This window comes from Metopolophium dirhodum, chromosome 1 (assembly GCF_019925205.1).
Source record: "Metopolophium dirhodum isolate CAU chromosome 1, ASM1992520v1, whole genome shotgun sequence".
In the NCBI taxonomy this organism is placed as follows: Eukaryota; Metazoa; Arthropoda; class Insecta; order Hemiptera; family Aphididae; genus Metopolophium; species Metopolophium dirhodum.
Genome location: NC_083560.1, coordinates 93,319,953 through 93,336,996, shown reverse-complemented (window position 1 = coordinate 93,336,996; position 17,044 = coordinate 93,319,953). Strand labels below are relative to the sequence as shown.

At 30.5% G+C, this 17,044-nt stretch overlaps 1 protein-coding gene across 1 annotated transcript in view; it reads right to left on the bottom strand.

The window, feature by feature from the left end:
• Positions 1 to 316: 316 nt before the first annotated feature.
• The window catches only part of LOC132935432 (uncharacterized), a 33,245-nt gene continuing 16,517 nt past the window's right edge, over positions 317 to 17,044 (bottom strand). The window contains exons 2-3 of the mRNA XM_061001978.1: positions 7,069 to 7,236; positions 317 to 3,179 (exon numbers count right to left, since the gene is read on the bottom strand). Of these exons, the coding sequence (XP_060857961.1) occupies positions 1,537 to 3,177 (1,641 nt within the window). The 5' untranslated portion in view covers positions 3,178 to 3,179; positions 7,069 to 7,236 and the 3' untranslated portion in view covers positions 317 to 1,536. The remainder of the gene's footprint in view (positions 3,180 to 7,068; positions 7,237 to 17,044) is intronic.

Below are 17,044 nucleotides of genomic sequence, written 5' to 3'. Positions count from 1 at the left end.
ATAAATATATTTTTGGCAATTTGTTCAAAAGCTAATACATTTGGTGTAAATTGATTATATTATTATCTATAAGTCTATAATGTTTATTTTCTTTGGGCTAAGATTAATATTATAGTTTAACTTACATATTTTATTAATGGACTCCTTAATTTTATATTCGTTTATTTACATTGAATAAAATTGATGTAATGCGTACTTAGACACTTAAAGTATAAAGTTTGTGTGAACTCCTATGATGAATACATCGGTCGTCTTTCGTTGGATTTCTTTATCTCGTAACATTTGTAAAACTAATAATACTTTAACAAAATGTAGGTACAAGGTACGATAGTTAATATATTATAAATATGATATACATTATACATATATATACGATTAATAAACATGATTATACAATACATAATATATATGTTTAAATTATAATTTAATACAAATACAATACTACACACATAATATAATAAACAAATAATGTATATAATAGTAAATAATTACAGAAATATTAATATAATTGAGTACTATTTTAAAGTAAAAATAATACATCTGGCAAATCAATAATAAAATATTTGGTAAATATCAATAAAATGTCTTGTGTATAATCGTACTAAGCCTGTACAAAAATACTAAACCGTAATAGTACCTACTAATAGTTGGTATAAACATAAAAATACCATAAGGATACACGAAGAGTATGGGATCTCAAAAATGGTGAACTCTATATTATACGATTCGAAGGAAAATGAATCTTCAAAAAATTAAGAAGTACCTGTTTATAAATATTAATGTTTTGGAACCTTAAATCCTGCTTGTTTCTCTTTTGGCATTTGAAACGTATAAATTCTAATATTCGAAAACAACCGATCGAATCGAAATTGGATCATTATAGAAAAATAAAACGTGATAATAATATAATTGTATAAAGTTGTCCCATCAAACAATTTAAAAATATAGTTTCGTAAGTCGTATAAAATTCGGAATTTCACGAGACTGCACTCGCTAATAGGGCCCAGTCTTTGCAGCGCGTAAGTCGATTTATTCAGTTGTCGGTGAATGAGCATTCACGTTCTAATTGTTGTTCACTATGAAATATGTAGGTATAAATAGAGGTACGTCCTATTTCAATAATAATAATTTAAGATATCTGTTGGTGTGACGCGCGTGTAATAAGCTATATACAATTTCATGAAACGTCATCGCACGTGTTGGTACGATTTTTCAAGTACCTATCTATGTTATATGAAAATAGTCTAATTATTATCATTTATATAATATACCGTGTGTTCACAAAAGCGGGGTAGACTGTATGTCTGTATGACTCAGTTACTTATATTACTCAGTACCGTATGCATATTTTTGAATTTTGTTAGCGGGACGTGAGACGAAACTATAGCTTATCCAATATATTGGATCATAAATTCCCATATGACTAACAATTTTTTAACTCTTGTATTTTGCGCAACAACTTCTGTGTACCTTGCTTTCGTGGACATATGGTATATAACGATATTAAATGATTTGTTTTTTTTTATCTGTTTTTCGTCATATGGCGGGGAAAAAACCCAGTGACGACAACGTGTTCGACACCCTGGATATGAGATCTCTTTTGTACCTCCAGATGGTCGTGTCGATCACACTGTTCTGTCTGAACTCCGTGCAAGTTTTCTTCAGTGTTTTTACGCAGTCAGCCCGATAATGTTGCAGATGTGCATCCGCCGTGTCCATAGCGTACGAGGTGCATCCCTGGCTCAGGCACGCCAGTGGAAAATGGTTGTGCAGCGTCAACGCTCTTTCGGGGTTGTGAAAGCATTTCACGTACTGATTCGGTTTCGTGTAGTTCTTGCTCCTATACACGTGCTGTAACATGTGCATATACTTGGGAATGGTCTTGAACCAACCGTGAGTGTGGATCAGATCGTCCAGGAAATAAACGTTCCGGACGTTATACGAAGCGCGAGTCTCGTTCCTGGCCGCCAGCGCTTTCACCATCACCGTTTCCATGAGCTCCTTCCACGTCCTGGTCCGAATCGGCATTATCACTTCGTCGATGTCCAACAGAGCTATGTAGTCGTATGAGTAGAGGTTCCGGTACAGGCAATCGTTGTACGGTATCAGTTCGTTCTGCCGCTTGTGGTTCACCTTTTTGGTCAGGTACAGGTGCTGGAATCCTGGCACGTTGGGCTGGCCGCCGGGCAACGTCAACGGCGTCACGTGCACGCGGCCCACCGACTCGTAGTGGTCGAGCACCTTGCTGATGTTCGGGTGCACTTGCAGCTGGTAAAAGAATATCTTGTCCGCGCCCAGGATGTGCAGCAGCTCGATCCACTCGACCAACCGCACCGAAAGGTCTTCGTACAGGAAGTCCAGGCCTTTGACGCACACCGCGAAACCCTTCTTCACAGCCGGACGGTTGTACACCACGCGCAGATTGTTGGTGGCCTTATCACACACGTTCTCCACCAACGAAACGGACGCGGGCACGGCGTGGTGGTGGGACTTGGGTATCTGGCAGGCGATCAGGTACGGCTGGAATATGCCCTGCTTGTAGTTGCCCCACTTCTTGTACCATATGTATTTGTATTCCATAATTTTCACGATGACGGGTTGCTTGTGGTCGTCGAACCAAAACTGACAGTGAGTCTTGACCGTCGGCTCGATCCGATTGATCATGCCAAGTATCCGGACCGCTGGTCCGATCCTGCTCAGCTTACGCACGTCGTAGTAAGCGCTGTAGAGATGAAACGACCCGTTGGACGTCTGCAGCGACTGCCAGTACACGTTGTTGAATTCCAATTCGTATATACTCGGGAACTTGGCACAACTCTCGTTTTTGTAGTACATTGCTTTGTTCTTATTCTGGTTCCAATACGTAACGGGCAGATTAGGCAGCCGTTTTTGTACTTGGTCCATGATCAGCTGTTCCGATTGCACAGACAGCTTGTCCACCCATGGCTCGACGGTCAACAGGCTCTCGTAGGGCGGTGTTGTGGTCCGTGCGATATGAAAATCTATCATATTCTGCAGGATCATCCTGGTGTTGATGTTGCTCGACTTCATTGCCATCGGCCGGTCTGATCTCCATAACGTTAACAACAGTTGTGCGAGGCATAACAATATAGCCGCCCAAAATATCAGACGGTATAACATATGCCTCAACACGCCAATCCCGATAAACGCAGCCATCCCTGTAACATCATCAATACACTATTGTCAATAATTTCAAATAAATGTTTATAATTTCCACCTAACCCCGCAGACCAAAATACGAAAATATAACGCTACTTGTTAAGTATGTTACCTACAATTATTTGTTTATACCTACAGGCATATTTAATATCCACAAAATTAATAACTTATTACATGACTAGTTATTATATTTTGATAGTTTAGTGCCTACTACTTACGTGTTTCGAAGCTTAGAACAATGTATAAATAAATATAATATCGTGATTTTTGATTATCGTGTTAATTAGTTGCGGCGTATACAATGGTAAATTAAATAAAATAATAAAATGGATAATACAAAATATAGATTTATTATAGAAGTTGATAAAACAATGATATGGAGTTAAGACAAAGGGAGTAACAAGTCTACTTCAGCGACACTCAAGGTGGCCAATACATTCATAACTGATATTGTGTTTACGTCGTTTTTTTGGCGTGACGTAAAGCTGACAAATATTGTTTTAATTAGCTCAAATTTTTAATGAAGTAATTTTTGATTAAAAATATTTCTATCATAATAATATTAAAATTTGTAGATAAGTAGTATTAACAAAATAAATTTACGATGCAGGTAGCATACTTAACGAGTACCAATTTTACAGTAAGTAAACAGATTATTTTTTTCAGAATTTTATATGATTGCAAAACAACGTTTTCAGAAAAAAATTTTAATTTTTCTTTTTAAATTGTTATCGTAGTTACATTAGACATTCCAGGAAACCCTCCTCGTCTTCTTAAACGCAAATGGCTTAAACGATGAAAGATAACAATTCTTAACAATAACAAAAAATAATTAAAAATTAAAAATTAAAAGACGAAAGTATCGTCAATAGGTGGCTTCTTCAATCAAATTTTTATGTTTTCTTTTTTTATGTAGCTCATACTCTTATTATGGTACAGATTGTGTATACATAATAACAAATAAAAAAAATTTTATCGTTGTAATAATTTACTGAATGGCAACAAATAATTTTAATTTCATATCCGAGAGTAGAATATTTTTTCAAGAATTTCGATACATTAAAATCGAATTACGAACGAGTAGTTAGTTAGTCGTAACTTATAAGTATTTAAAGTTTAGATGAACGGACTGGTAGACCAACATTTTGCGGGGTAACCCTTTGCCACTCTACACCGCTCGTCTAAAATTTAAATACTTATAAGTTATAAGTGATAAGTAATTAACTACAAAATTCGAATTTTATGTATCAAAATATTCCAAAAAATATTCTGCATAAGGATACGAAATAAAATATGTATGTGGTCGTTCAAACAAATAAAAATATTAAATGATAACGAGATGCCATAAATATAATTCATTTTCAAAGATGTTATTTTGCAACGATATCAAATTATGTATAAAAAATATTTTCAAAAAAGTTAAAACTTTTCAAAATAACGAGTGTAGACCACTAGACCACTTTAATGGATCCCCTTAAACTTTAAAGCATAACATACCGTTACGGAGTTTGTTTATAAATAATTTAATAAAATATGTTAGGTAGGTAGGTCAATGTGGAAAATAACGTTAATTAATGAGAAATTTTATATTTACTCTAAACGTAGGAAAATTATGAAACATCAAATTATCCAGCCATTATAATACAACGTCATAGACAGTGGCGTAAATAAGGAGGGGAGGTGGGTGTCAGATCCCCCCATTAGCTTTTTATTAACTTAGTAAAAAGTTTTGAGAGGGTGGAGGATTTTCCAATTTTCCTCTCCCATTTAGCTATGTCGTTTTTTTTTTAATCCTCTCCCCTTTCAGAAATCATGTCTACGCTACTGGTCATAGACCGATAACTTGATCTGATCGAATAAAAATGTAATAGTAATATTTTGTATGTTATATATTATATTTATTTTTTAGTTTTATATCATGTAAATCGTAAATTATGAGGAATCGGAATATAATATAATATTGTATTGTTGGGTTTTATCATAAGTCATTATTTTAAAAAGTAATATTTGAAATTGCGTTTATTTCAACTGTTGCATATACCTATAGGTATATAATGTCTTCACTCAATATTATAAAGTATAAGTAGTAATCGTAATCTGTAATGCCTTTTGTGGTATGGAACTTGTTAGTTGTTGAAGCGCACTGCATAGCAATATTCGATATATATTATATATATAATTCGTCTCACCAACGGAAGATGTACTATATATATTATATAATATATTTCTATGTTACATAATACAATTAATTTAACCTAACTTTATTAAATTTACCATTTTCTTTATTGAATTTATTTAAATGAAAAGCGTTCTATTCATTCGTTAATTAATAATAATTATGGTAAACTGGGAAAAATGCACTGCACCAATCTATTGTAAAAAAAGTATAAACGGATATAAGTACTACAGTAGGTGTCTATTGGTTTTTTAGTTTAATGATATATATAAACAGTATACTGTATCAAATTTGTATTTAATTAATATAATGTAATTATTTGAGTTAAATGATTACAGCTCTGCGTGTGAAAATAAATAATAAGATATAATAATATTTCATTTATCATCATAGGCCATCATCCTAGGATTCTAGGCAGTGGCATTTTTGACGGGTCAAAAATTTAATTTGCAGTTAGAATTTTGATTTTTAACAACATTTTCTCATATTGCTTGGTAGATAATTGGCCATTCTTAGTCAATGACGTTTTTGTTCGAATAACGTATTTGACCGTAACATACATAAGTTAATTATACATTGTTTCTTATAAGGTCAAGATGTACTAAAATATTTACCTATTAAATTAACTTATCAAGATAATAATAAAACCAAGAAGGTTTATTTTCGTGTCTCAAGCACATTTTTATTGTTTGAAAATGTCCACTATATTATGGTCACTTTCGATTTGGTCATCCTCCGAGAATAGTTTATAATTAGGGCAGAGGACTTGTAGCATTTGCATATTTGTTTTACACAGTCATAAAAATTAGCAGACTACGAAACGAATACATAGCATGATTTCACAAAGATAGTTTTGAAATTTTATTTTGCATATACCTAAATGCATATTTATTATTTTGAGTTATTTTTGTTGTAAGGCCTTAATTTCTTAAATTATTATTTATACTTTAGGAGACGTATTTTAACATAATTAATAATTTTGTCAATTTTTTGTCCACTAACGCGTTTTTATTTTAAACAATACAAGCAAAACATAAATTAATTTATAGTTTTCGTCGTATAATATGGTTCTTAACTGTCCGCGGACGCACGTTTTTTCAATAAAAGCTCGAAGATCGTCGATAAGACGATAAGATTAATTTGTCGTATATTAATAAAATGTCATTAATATATAGAAAATCGTTTACTATGTGATGTCGACATTGTCAGCATTAAATTGTGTTTTTTTAAATTCATATTTTAGGTATATTTTTATGAATGCATATTTGGCGACTTTTTGTGGCTACAAGTTCTCTGCCCTAATTATAATTATTATTTTATAAGATTAGGTATTTCAGTCATATCTTGTGATAGAAACTTTATAAAAATATACTAAGCAATATATTTAAAATTAATCTAATATTGTAGGTTGAATTTCAAACACCATTATTGACAACTTTACTATACTACTACACTTCATAAATAATATAATTGTATATATAGGTACAATTCTACTTAATAAAATTAATATTGAAGTATTTTATAAATGCATAAGCCATAAGGGCCTGGGAGTATAATTAATTGTTTATGTAAATGTGTAATAACTAATAATTACTTTGTACATTTAATACACTAGGTATCTGGTATACTATATAATAGTCTATATTATATACTCTATAGTCTCTAGTTGTTTATACGCAAATACACAATAATAATAATAATAGTTTATATACCTAAAACAGTATTTGCTACCGCTTATTCGTTATTTCCACATGATGATGATGGATTTCTCTATTGGAACTAGATTTCTTGGCACGCACAATAATTACAGAATTGATCATGGCTTCGGGTTGTTGTGCTTTCCGTACTCATGAGACGACGTTAGAGTGACCAAACCATACCTGGAAAATATAAAAGATTCCATTCATAATTTTGTGGAAAGTATAATAGGTAGGTATACAATATGGATATTATTATTTAATTATTATTCTTTCTTTATTGACGGAAAAAGTCCATTCATAAAACAATCTCTATAAAATGTACACAACGTGTAATATATAAAAATGACAATAAAACCTATGGCTAGTACAAATTATATTAAAATTAATTTTCCATAAATATAACAAAATAAACTTGACGTGTATAATTATATATAATTCAATAACTGTATAACCGTAATGGCTAATGGCGTAATTAATTATCAAAGAATCAACTAAAATTAACTTCCATACAGTATATTAGTATTTCATATTGCCATCAGTATATTTGCAGATAATGATAGTAAATAAGTCTTAGAAAGATTATTAATTAAAAATATGTCTTGATTTAGAGTAGGTATACTCATATTAAGTTTATGATATTTAAGTTTACATATTAAGTAAAAATGTAGTTATCGGTCCAACAAACAAGGGCCATAATATATAGAGTTATTTAATATGTAAAAATACGGAATGAAAGTAACTTCTCCTTTTATTTAATGATTCTAAATTGAAATTCAATAATACACCATCATAATCAGATTGCCGTGGACTTTCAACTTAAAACTTGGAAAGATAAAAAACGGAGAAAACGATTTTGAACCTTCGAGAATTTGTGTTACACAAAAGTTATTAGAATAGTTACTTAGTTATTTATTATTATAGTGCTCTTCAGAATTTATTATTTTCAAACGCCTATGATATTGAAGACGGCTGCAATTTACTGTGCAATATGAAAATATTTTTTAGGTTTTCAATACCTATGCCATTGAAATACTAGTAGGTATTATAATACGTATCTACCTACCTATATAATTAAACGATATAGGTAGTGAGTACTTAGAAATACGATAAGTATAATTAATAACACATCCATATTTCATCATAGACATTAAAATTTTAGGTATAGGTACTGAATTTCAACATGGTGTGCAGGCCAGTGGAGAGTTTTCTTCGGAGACGGATCATCATCGTTTCACCGGTGAAGATTTTTGATCGGCATCGCAATTAAACAATAAATCTACATTATACAATATTTTGCACTCTCATACTCATAATATAGTAAACAGTAATACAGTATAGGTATAACTAGGTATAGGTAAACGTTTAATTCGGCAACCAATTATTATATCCAACACTTTTAATATACTTTTACTTTTTTTTCGTACATACACATTTCATTTGAATATAGTTACGTTATAATTGTTTTGATTATAAATACTTAAATTATTTTCTAATTAAGTGTGGGATATGATATGGTTTAGCACCTAGGTAACGGTGAAAGAATCATAACCATCGTGCAGTTCATTACCATCGAGTTAAAGGTAGCTTAGGTATATCTTAACAAAAAAAAAAAATACAAATGGAGATTTATTCTATGCATTAGAATCGGAATATGATATAATAATACGATTTATTTTATCTACCTGCAGGAACCAATGGCAGTTGGCATAAATACGACACAATGTACAGATCGAAGAGAAATAATATAAAATGGGCTCAAGAAAGTTTGCATCACCTCTGCAGATCGTATAAATAACAATAAGCAATATTTTCACTTTTCAATGTAAGTGCTCATGTTCAACTCTATACCTATTGCTTGTACTTAGTAATATCGGTAGGTGTAATATTTAACTCGTAGTGTTGTTGACTGTGGACAATTACTAATTAGTAAGCACACAACAATTATATAATAACGCATTATACCTAAAAATCCAGGTTAACGAAAAGTAAATTACAACTATACAGTGAACCGTTCAATACTTTTGTATTTATTGTTAGCCAACTCGTATACTTATTATAATTCAGAAAAAGTAATTTTCCTATTGACTGTAATACTTAATTTTCCTATTGAACAGCTTTCAATACCGTATTAAATATTTTTTTAAAAATAGTTACAATAATATAATAATAATTCAAATCGTTGAATAACCAAACGTAGGGCGTAGCAGGAGGTACTCATTATAAAATATACAATTGTGTTATTTTTTTTTACAATTTTCTTTCATTAACAATTTCAAAAGTACCTAGTAATTAAATATTTTATTTATTAAAACCAAATGCGTTATTTTGTTCCAAAGGATGCACTTTTACTCGTCCTTCATTATTTGCAGATTACCTATTCGTATACCTATTAATTGTCGTTCCGATCTGTTGAGTTGGTTTCTACATGCTATAAATATTCGTAGGTACTGCACTCATAACAATGCAATAATTCGTTTTCTTAATACCTTAACCTAATAATCTTCATCCTGTCAAGCGTCAGCGTTTGTTGTCCACTATACCTGTGTTTTTCATTTTCTAGTAAATTACATAAAAACCCATAACGGTTAACCAAAATATAGATATGCAAAATAACAAATCGTGTATACGTTATAAGTCGCGCCTAAAATATATACTAGGTCACAATTGCTAACTATGTCGGACGGTCACCAAACAAATATTTGATCATGTATTTATGTTTATTTTGGTTGAAGCAAATAGGCTTTTTAAGCAGGAATTATGGCAGGTCGTTCAATTTTTGAAGAACACTGCAAATTCGAACCGACCAGATGATCAAAATGCCAATCAATATACTACAGAAAATTGCAAATACGCAAATATACACTTCGCAGTTCACACGCGACACGCCGTGGTCCAAATGACGCCAAAATAATATCCAAACACTCCTAATAATATTACTATTTCAGGGCGATTCTGTTATTGGGAACCAGGCAATAATTTTGGGAAACGACAAATATAAAAAATATGTTTTTCATTAGACTTTAAGACCTAGGTCTAATGTTCTACTAATAAACATTTAAACAAATAAAAATTATAATATAACATCTTAAGAGCTTAAAGATAAACAAATAGTTGTTCGTGTTTTCTATATAGGCTTTCTAATAGATAAGTGTATTATAATTTATAATATTATAGGTACGCGGTACCTACATCAATATGATCCATCCCACGGCCCACGAAGCCTTTTTTTGGCCCATGGATACATGAATTATAATAAATAATTAAGTAATTAATTAATTAATAATGTAAAGAAATATAATTTGTACAATTTATATAAAAAACTCCGATCATTAGAATCGTGCATCGGATTGTCCACCTGCACTGTTCGATTTAAAAAGACAAACTGGCTTCTGAAAAACAATGCCATTCATCATATTTAATTGCCTAATCATCATAATTATATTATATTACCTACCGTTAACTTGTAAATTGTATATTATGTTTATAAAAAAATTAATAATAATTTTCTTTCCGTTTAACGAAACACGGGCGTACTCACGAGGAACTTTTATTATAATCCTAAATAACTGGTACTTTTGATATTGTTTAGTTTGAGTTTTTATTACATGCGCCTACAGCGTATGTGACAAACTGATATCATAAAATGCATATCTTTTTTCATAATTTTTTTATTGAGTCTTAATTATCAACTGTTTGTCTCGACTCAGCTGATTTTCAAACCGCTATAATTGCTGAACTAAGAATATGGCAGGAAAAGTGAAATCAAATCGTAAATTTCCTTAAACAGCTATATAGATGCGCACTACGTTTATGTAATCATTACATTTGTTTAACAAAAAATTATTTAAAATAATATTATACGATATTCAGCATACAGTATTTTGACAAAATATTTTAATACATGAAAATATTGAAACCTATATCTATTAGAAACACAATGACTGAAATAAGGTGAACATATTTACTAATAGTATTATGACTTTTTAGTTTTGATGAATTCAATGCAATTAAAGAACTGTGCGAGTAATATTGTTGGCCATCATCCACGGAGAAGTGGTTATTGATCCCGAAGAGGTTCTTGATGTCAAGTCTTGAAAATCAAGAAAAATTGGCTGCCTATACTGGTTGCGGACGAAATTCCGAAAGGTCATTATTTTTGAAATACGCAACAGTATGGCGGACACGGGTTTTGATTTAGACATCTTAATTGCGGACGTGAAGTATATGTAACGTATAAGTAAGTATTGGTAACTAACGAGAATATAGGTATAGGAACGTTTTTTTTTATCGTGTGTTCGATATCGACATTTTTTTAGTGGTGAAATAACAATATATGTATATAAATTAATTCAGCATGTTTCTTAAAAACAAAGATGACAAAACTTAAATTATTATTTTTGTGAATTTACAAATTTTTTTTTATTTACTTAGGTGATTTTAGTAAACTCAGAAGATTATGACTACTTTTACGCAATACAGCATATTGTTAACTAAATCTAACGACTCAGTACAAAATAAAGTATAGGTAAGTACTAGGTATTATACTCTGATTGGTATTTTTTTCTAAGTCTTGAAAAAGTGATGAAGGGAAATATTTGTGTTGCAATTCGCGTGCAGGTTTTCATTACTTTGTCCGCTATTAGGAAACACTGGAATAAAGATGTACCCATGTACTTTTATATATTACATTTTTTTTTAAATACAAGTCATAATAAAAATAATATTTATTGAGATTTAATGGATATGCTATTGTTATTATTGTATGGAGGTGGTAAGAGGGCATCGACCATGCGGTAAACTTTGTAATAAAATATTGTAAAATATCTCCAACCATTAAAAAAATTCTGAGCACACCACTGGCCCGCAATATTTTTATGAGTGTGTGTAAATAATTGGCCCTCGAGCTACAAATAGTATTCATAGTTATTCTATAGTTTTGATAAAATCATACAATCAGCAAAACGTAATGGCAAAACACAATATCATAAATCACGTTCAGTGATGGTATAGCTAGTATAATATTAAAGCGTTTGACCACATAACCACACTGTATAATATAGGGTGGCTGTGGGGACTGCAGGCATTTCTAAGGTAGGTATGCTTTAATTTCTTTATATTCAGATTTAAGCCGGTCTGGCGAGTACCATTATAGATAATATTATTGATGGTGCCAAAAATTACAAGACTAATGTCACACGTGATTTTATGTTATAATTTTGAGTAAATAAATGTGGTGTAATTAATTTTTCATTATTATCATCTGGAAATTAAACAAAAATCAAAACTTATAAAATTCAAAAAATTCAAAAATCGATTTCTAATTTTTCTGAATCACCCAGTGTATAATGTATATAATAATATACTTACATACTGATTTATTTTCTTAAGGGGATTCCATACCGTGATTTTCTGTTTTTGTCTAACACACGCGCCACATAGGATTTTTGACGGATCCTTTGCCAAACATATCAATTGATCTAATGAAGTGATGAGAATTCTGAAAACAGATTTGAATTCGTCGTCAAGTCTACTTGAAATCGACTTTCCCACAGTTTTGAATTTTGAATTTTAGCTTCTCCAAAAATGTTTAAATACTCTTTTTTAATATGACGTTTTCTGGAATTTGGGGGATAATATCAAAAATGTGGCAAGGTTGATTTCAAGTAGACTTGACGACGAATTCAAATCTGTTTTCAGAATTCTTATCGCTTCAATAGATCAATTGGAATGTTTGGAAAAAAACACGTCTAAAATACTATGTCGCGCGTGTGTTAGACAAAAACAGAAAATCACGGTATCATAATCCCCTTAAATTGTTTTCAATATTCGTTATGAGTACCTATCAGAATATGACGTATACCACATTACCACATAATAATATATATTATTCAATATTTTTACCAGTCCTCCCCCCCCCCACCACCATGAAATAAAACTCTGTACACTCCCCTGGACTATTACAATATGATAAAAGAACATAGTAGTAAACATAATAACATTTCGACAGTCGGACGTTACACATGCGAAATAATCAAATATTCTAATGTAATATAATACGCGCGAGTATTGATAAAATATTGTAAACTTGCCGCGCATTGTATTGTCTCCGCATCGGCCATGGACGTTATTTTGTTCGATTTTTAAACCACAAAAATCGCGTGTAATAATAATTATAGCCTATAGGTATATGACTCTTCGTACACGTCATGCGTAGGTAGTAAGAAGGTACGTCATGGAAAAAAAAATAAATAAACATCATCGCGCGAAGGTTACAAATACAAATATAATAATATTATATAATTATATGACCTGCTCGACGGCGGCGTCGCACTTCTCCGTGGATCGGAAAGACCGCGGGCGCGTAGTGGTTCATCAGAAGTCGAGGTCCGGAATATCATTATGAGATGCAATTTTTTGTTTTGTTTTTTTTTTTTCTAAATAATAATGTTATAATAATATTATTATCGTATAGCTCGGCGCGATCGCAGTGGTTCGGTCCGCGCGAACGATTATAATATTGTCAACAAACATCTGTTCGATGCGACTGGATAATTCGCCGAACCGAGGTCACGACGAGCGGATCGTCGTTATAGACAAAAATATTTATTGGCATTTATCCGCGTCTATATATATTGCGTAACAATAATATCTTCGATGTCGTACGATCTGAATAAGGAGGTTCAAAGAATGTCGGTTTAGGAATACCGTTCATATAGTTTCATATTATTTCATAAAAAAAACTTGTGTACGTACACGACAAACGGAGAAATACATGATATTATTATTATTATTGGGTATATAGGTTTCCGGCTCGCCAGTGAAAAGATGCGATTGCGATCGTACCCATGTTGCCTTCCGTGACGAGTAAATAATATACGTCTCGCGCACTCGCGGTAGGTATTAATATATTTTTATTTTTTATGTACTGCGGTTGTAATATTGTTTTCCTGCAATATAGGTATTATATTATTATATATTGTATTGCCGTATTGGACATATTCGAGTGTAATTTTCATTCCCACGTCCGCGCCAAAGTAGCACGAGATGAAACGGAATCGAGGCAAAATTACGTGATCCAACAACCGCCGATGTGATACGAGAAGAAACACGTGACTAAAATCAATATTAAAAAAAAAAAAAGGTGAATAAGTGGATGTCACTCTGCTGTACAGTAGGTTACAAGTGGGTCACTGTAATGGATGGTGTTAAATTTGAATTCAATGATATAATATCATTGTATAAGAAAAACGATTCTGAGCGAAAACGGTCAGTCAGCCTATGATATTACCAAGTATATTTGATGATATTATTGTGAATAAAGTAATTTATATATAACCTATTTACGTGGAGCCTTGTTTTAAATTTTCAATCCTTAGCCATAAAAGTTAAAAATTTATAAATTTTTAACTACAAAATAATTAATAAATTATAAATTTGATAAATGTTGTCAAAATTTGAACTATAAATGCTTATAAAAAAAAATTGTGCCTATGTATTTTTAATATTTTTCAACTGCTATTAGAACGATATATCAGGAGCCTTATATTAAATTTTCACGCTTTTTTACCCAACAAATAAAAGAAGAATTTATAGAAAAAAAAAAATTAAAAAAATTGAAAACTGACAATGTCCGTAAACAGCTCAAAAAGAGTCAAAATATTTTATAAATTTTATGGTATATAGAAAATGCTAATATAAACATTCAGTGAAATTTTCAAGTATCTACAGTCATTCGTTTTTTAATTACAATAAAATAAGAAAATTGTTACATGAGAAATCGAGTGAATATCAAATGTTGTAAAAATATAAATTTCAGACGCTCATAAAAATTGAATTATAAGTTTCTTGTAGACATTTTTTTTTGATGAAGGTAGACAATCTTATGAGTTATGAGTAATCTTATATTACATTTTCAAATCTTAAATTTAAAAAGAAAAATTTTTATGAATTCTCAACTCAGAATAATTTGCTAATTTTCGTGATTTTTCCGTATTTTGTCAAAATTTGAACTTTAAATGCTTATAAATAAAAACTGTGACTAAGGATTTTTAATTTATTTCATCTGCCTTTGAAACACCTAGGAGCCTTCTATTAAATTTTCAAGCTCTTTTACTCCACAAATAAAATTTTAATGATATTTATAGAAAAAAAAACTAAAAAAAATGAAAATTGACAATGTCCGTAAACAGCTCAAAATAAGTCAAAATATTTGGAAAATGTTATGGTGTATAGGAAATGCAATTATAAACATTCAGTCAAAATTTCATGTCCCTACGGTCATTTGTTATAGAGTTACACCAAAAACCAAAATCGATTTTTTTGAAAACAGATTTTACGTAAAAATTCCCGTTTTTTCTTAATTTTTTTTTTGTTTTTCATGTCGCTTTTGAAAATTACTGGGAAATTTTTACTTTTGACGCCCCAAAGTACCAACTAGATTCACTTTCCTATCAGAAAAGTTACTGTTGAAGAAAATCAAAGCACTTTTCCTGTCCAAAAAGGTGATGACAGACACAAAAATAAAAAAAAAATAAAAAAACACACATTATTGTAAAATCAATACATTCATCGCTTCGCTCAGAATCTAAAACAAAATATATAATGCATCTAATTTTTTATTTTTTTGGTACTTATTAAGAATAATAACTATTATTAGTGCTTTTAAGTTATAAGAAAATAAATAACAGTGTTCCAATAAACAAACTTTTCATGTATTTTCTATTTATAATTTTTTTCTAATTCAGGTTAAAAAACATGAAATTGCATCTTTTAGATGTATTATTAACAACAACTCATATTTAATAACATATTATATAGTTATGATAAACGTTTTATCAGTTTTTTACGTTTAAACACTTCTACCATTTGAAAGATATTTTGTGTCCATATAATATGTTGCAATATATGCATAATATATTAGTAACAGGTAAGACTTCCGCTATTAACATAAAAACAAAAACAAAATACTGGTATTCTTGACCTTATCCTGGATATAATATTATGTATATATAGTGCAATAGTTAACATGCAGGAAATTAACTGCCACGTCGAGCATTTATATTTTAAATATTATAGTCAATACTGTTCAACATATTTTGGAGTGCACAAACACGTACGCATGCATTTTCGTAAACAATATTTTGTTTGAGATTCTATTTCCATGTTTATGGGAAATAAACTAATAAATAATAATCAATCACGACAAATCGAGTTACACCATGGTCGAATTTCGAGAAATTGGTTTTTAAATGTTTACATGTTGTTTAATTAGACTGTCGTGTATTTTTTCTTATTTTGTATGAACTAAAACAGCAGATAATATTGACTCTTTTACCCACACAGAATTTGGGAAATGATAATATTTTGTGAATGTCTTAAAGTGGTTGAATAATGAATATTTGACTAACAATATTTTATAAATATTTTCTTCTTATGATAAAAAAATATTGTACTATATGATTGCATAAAAATGTTGACTTAATATTTTTATAAAGTTTCCGTAAAAATGTTTTTTGAAAATATAGGTATGATTAAAATATTTTGTAAATGTTTTTTGGGCTAAAGAATATAACTAAAATATTTCCTAATTATTTACGCAACTTTTTTAAATATTTTGACAACTATATTATTTTCCTGAAAATATTTTTACCATAGTTGGGAAATATTTTTATGCTGTATGGGTAAGAACGGGATGTGACATTTAGAGTAAATGCTCGTTTAAAATATTATTCCGTTATTCACTTATTATTCCATATTATTTATATGTCGGTTTTCGTTTATCATAGCGACACAGCTGCTATTATCATTTTGTACTAAACAAACAAGGAAATATTATAATATATTAATTTATTATAATAGATACCTACTACCTATTATACTACTATGTGTTGTGTGTGCATGGTTATGTGATGGAAAATCAGTAAAATATATTGTTTCACCAATGTACCAATTGGAATAAAATGGAATGTAAGCTAATGTTTTGGCACTA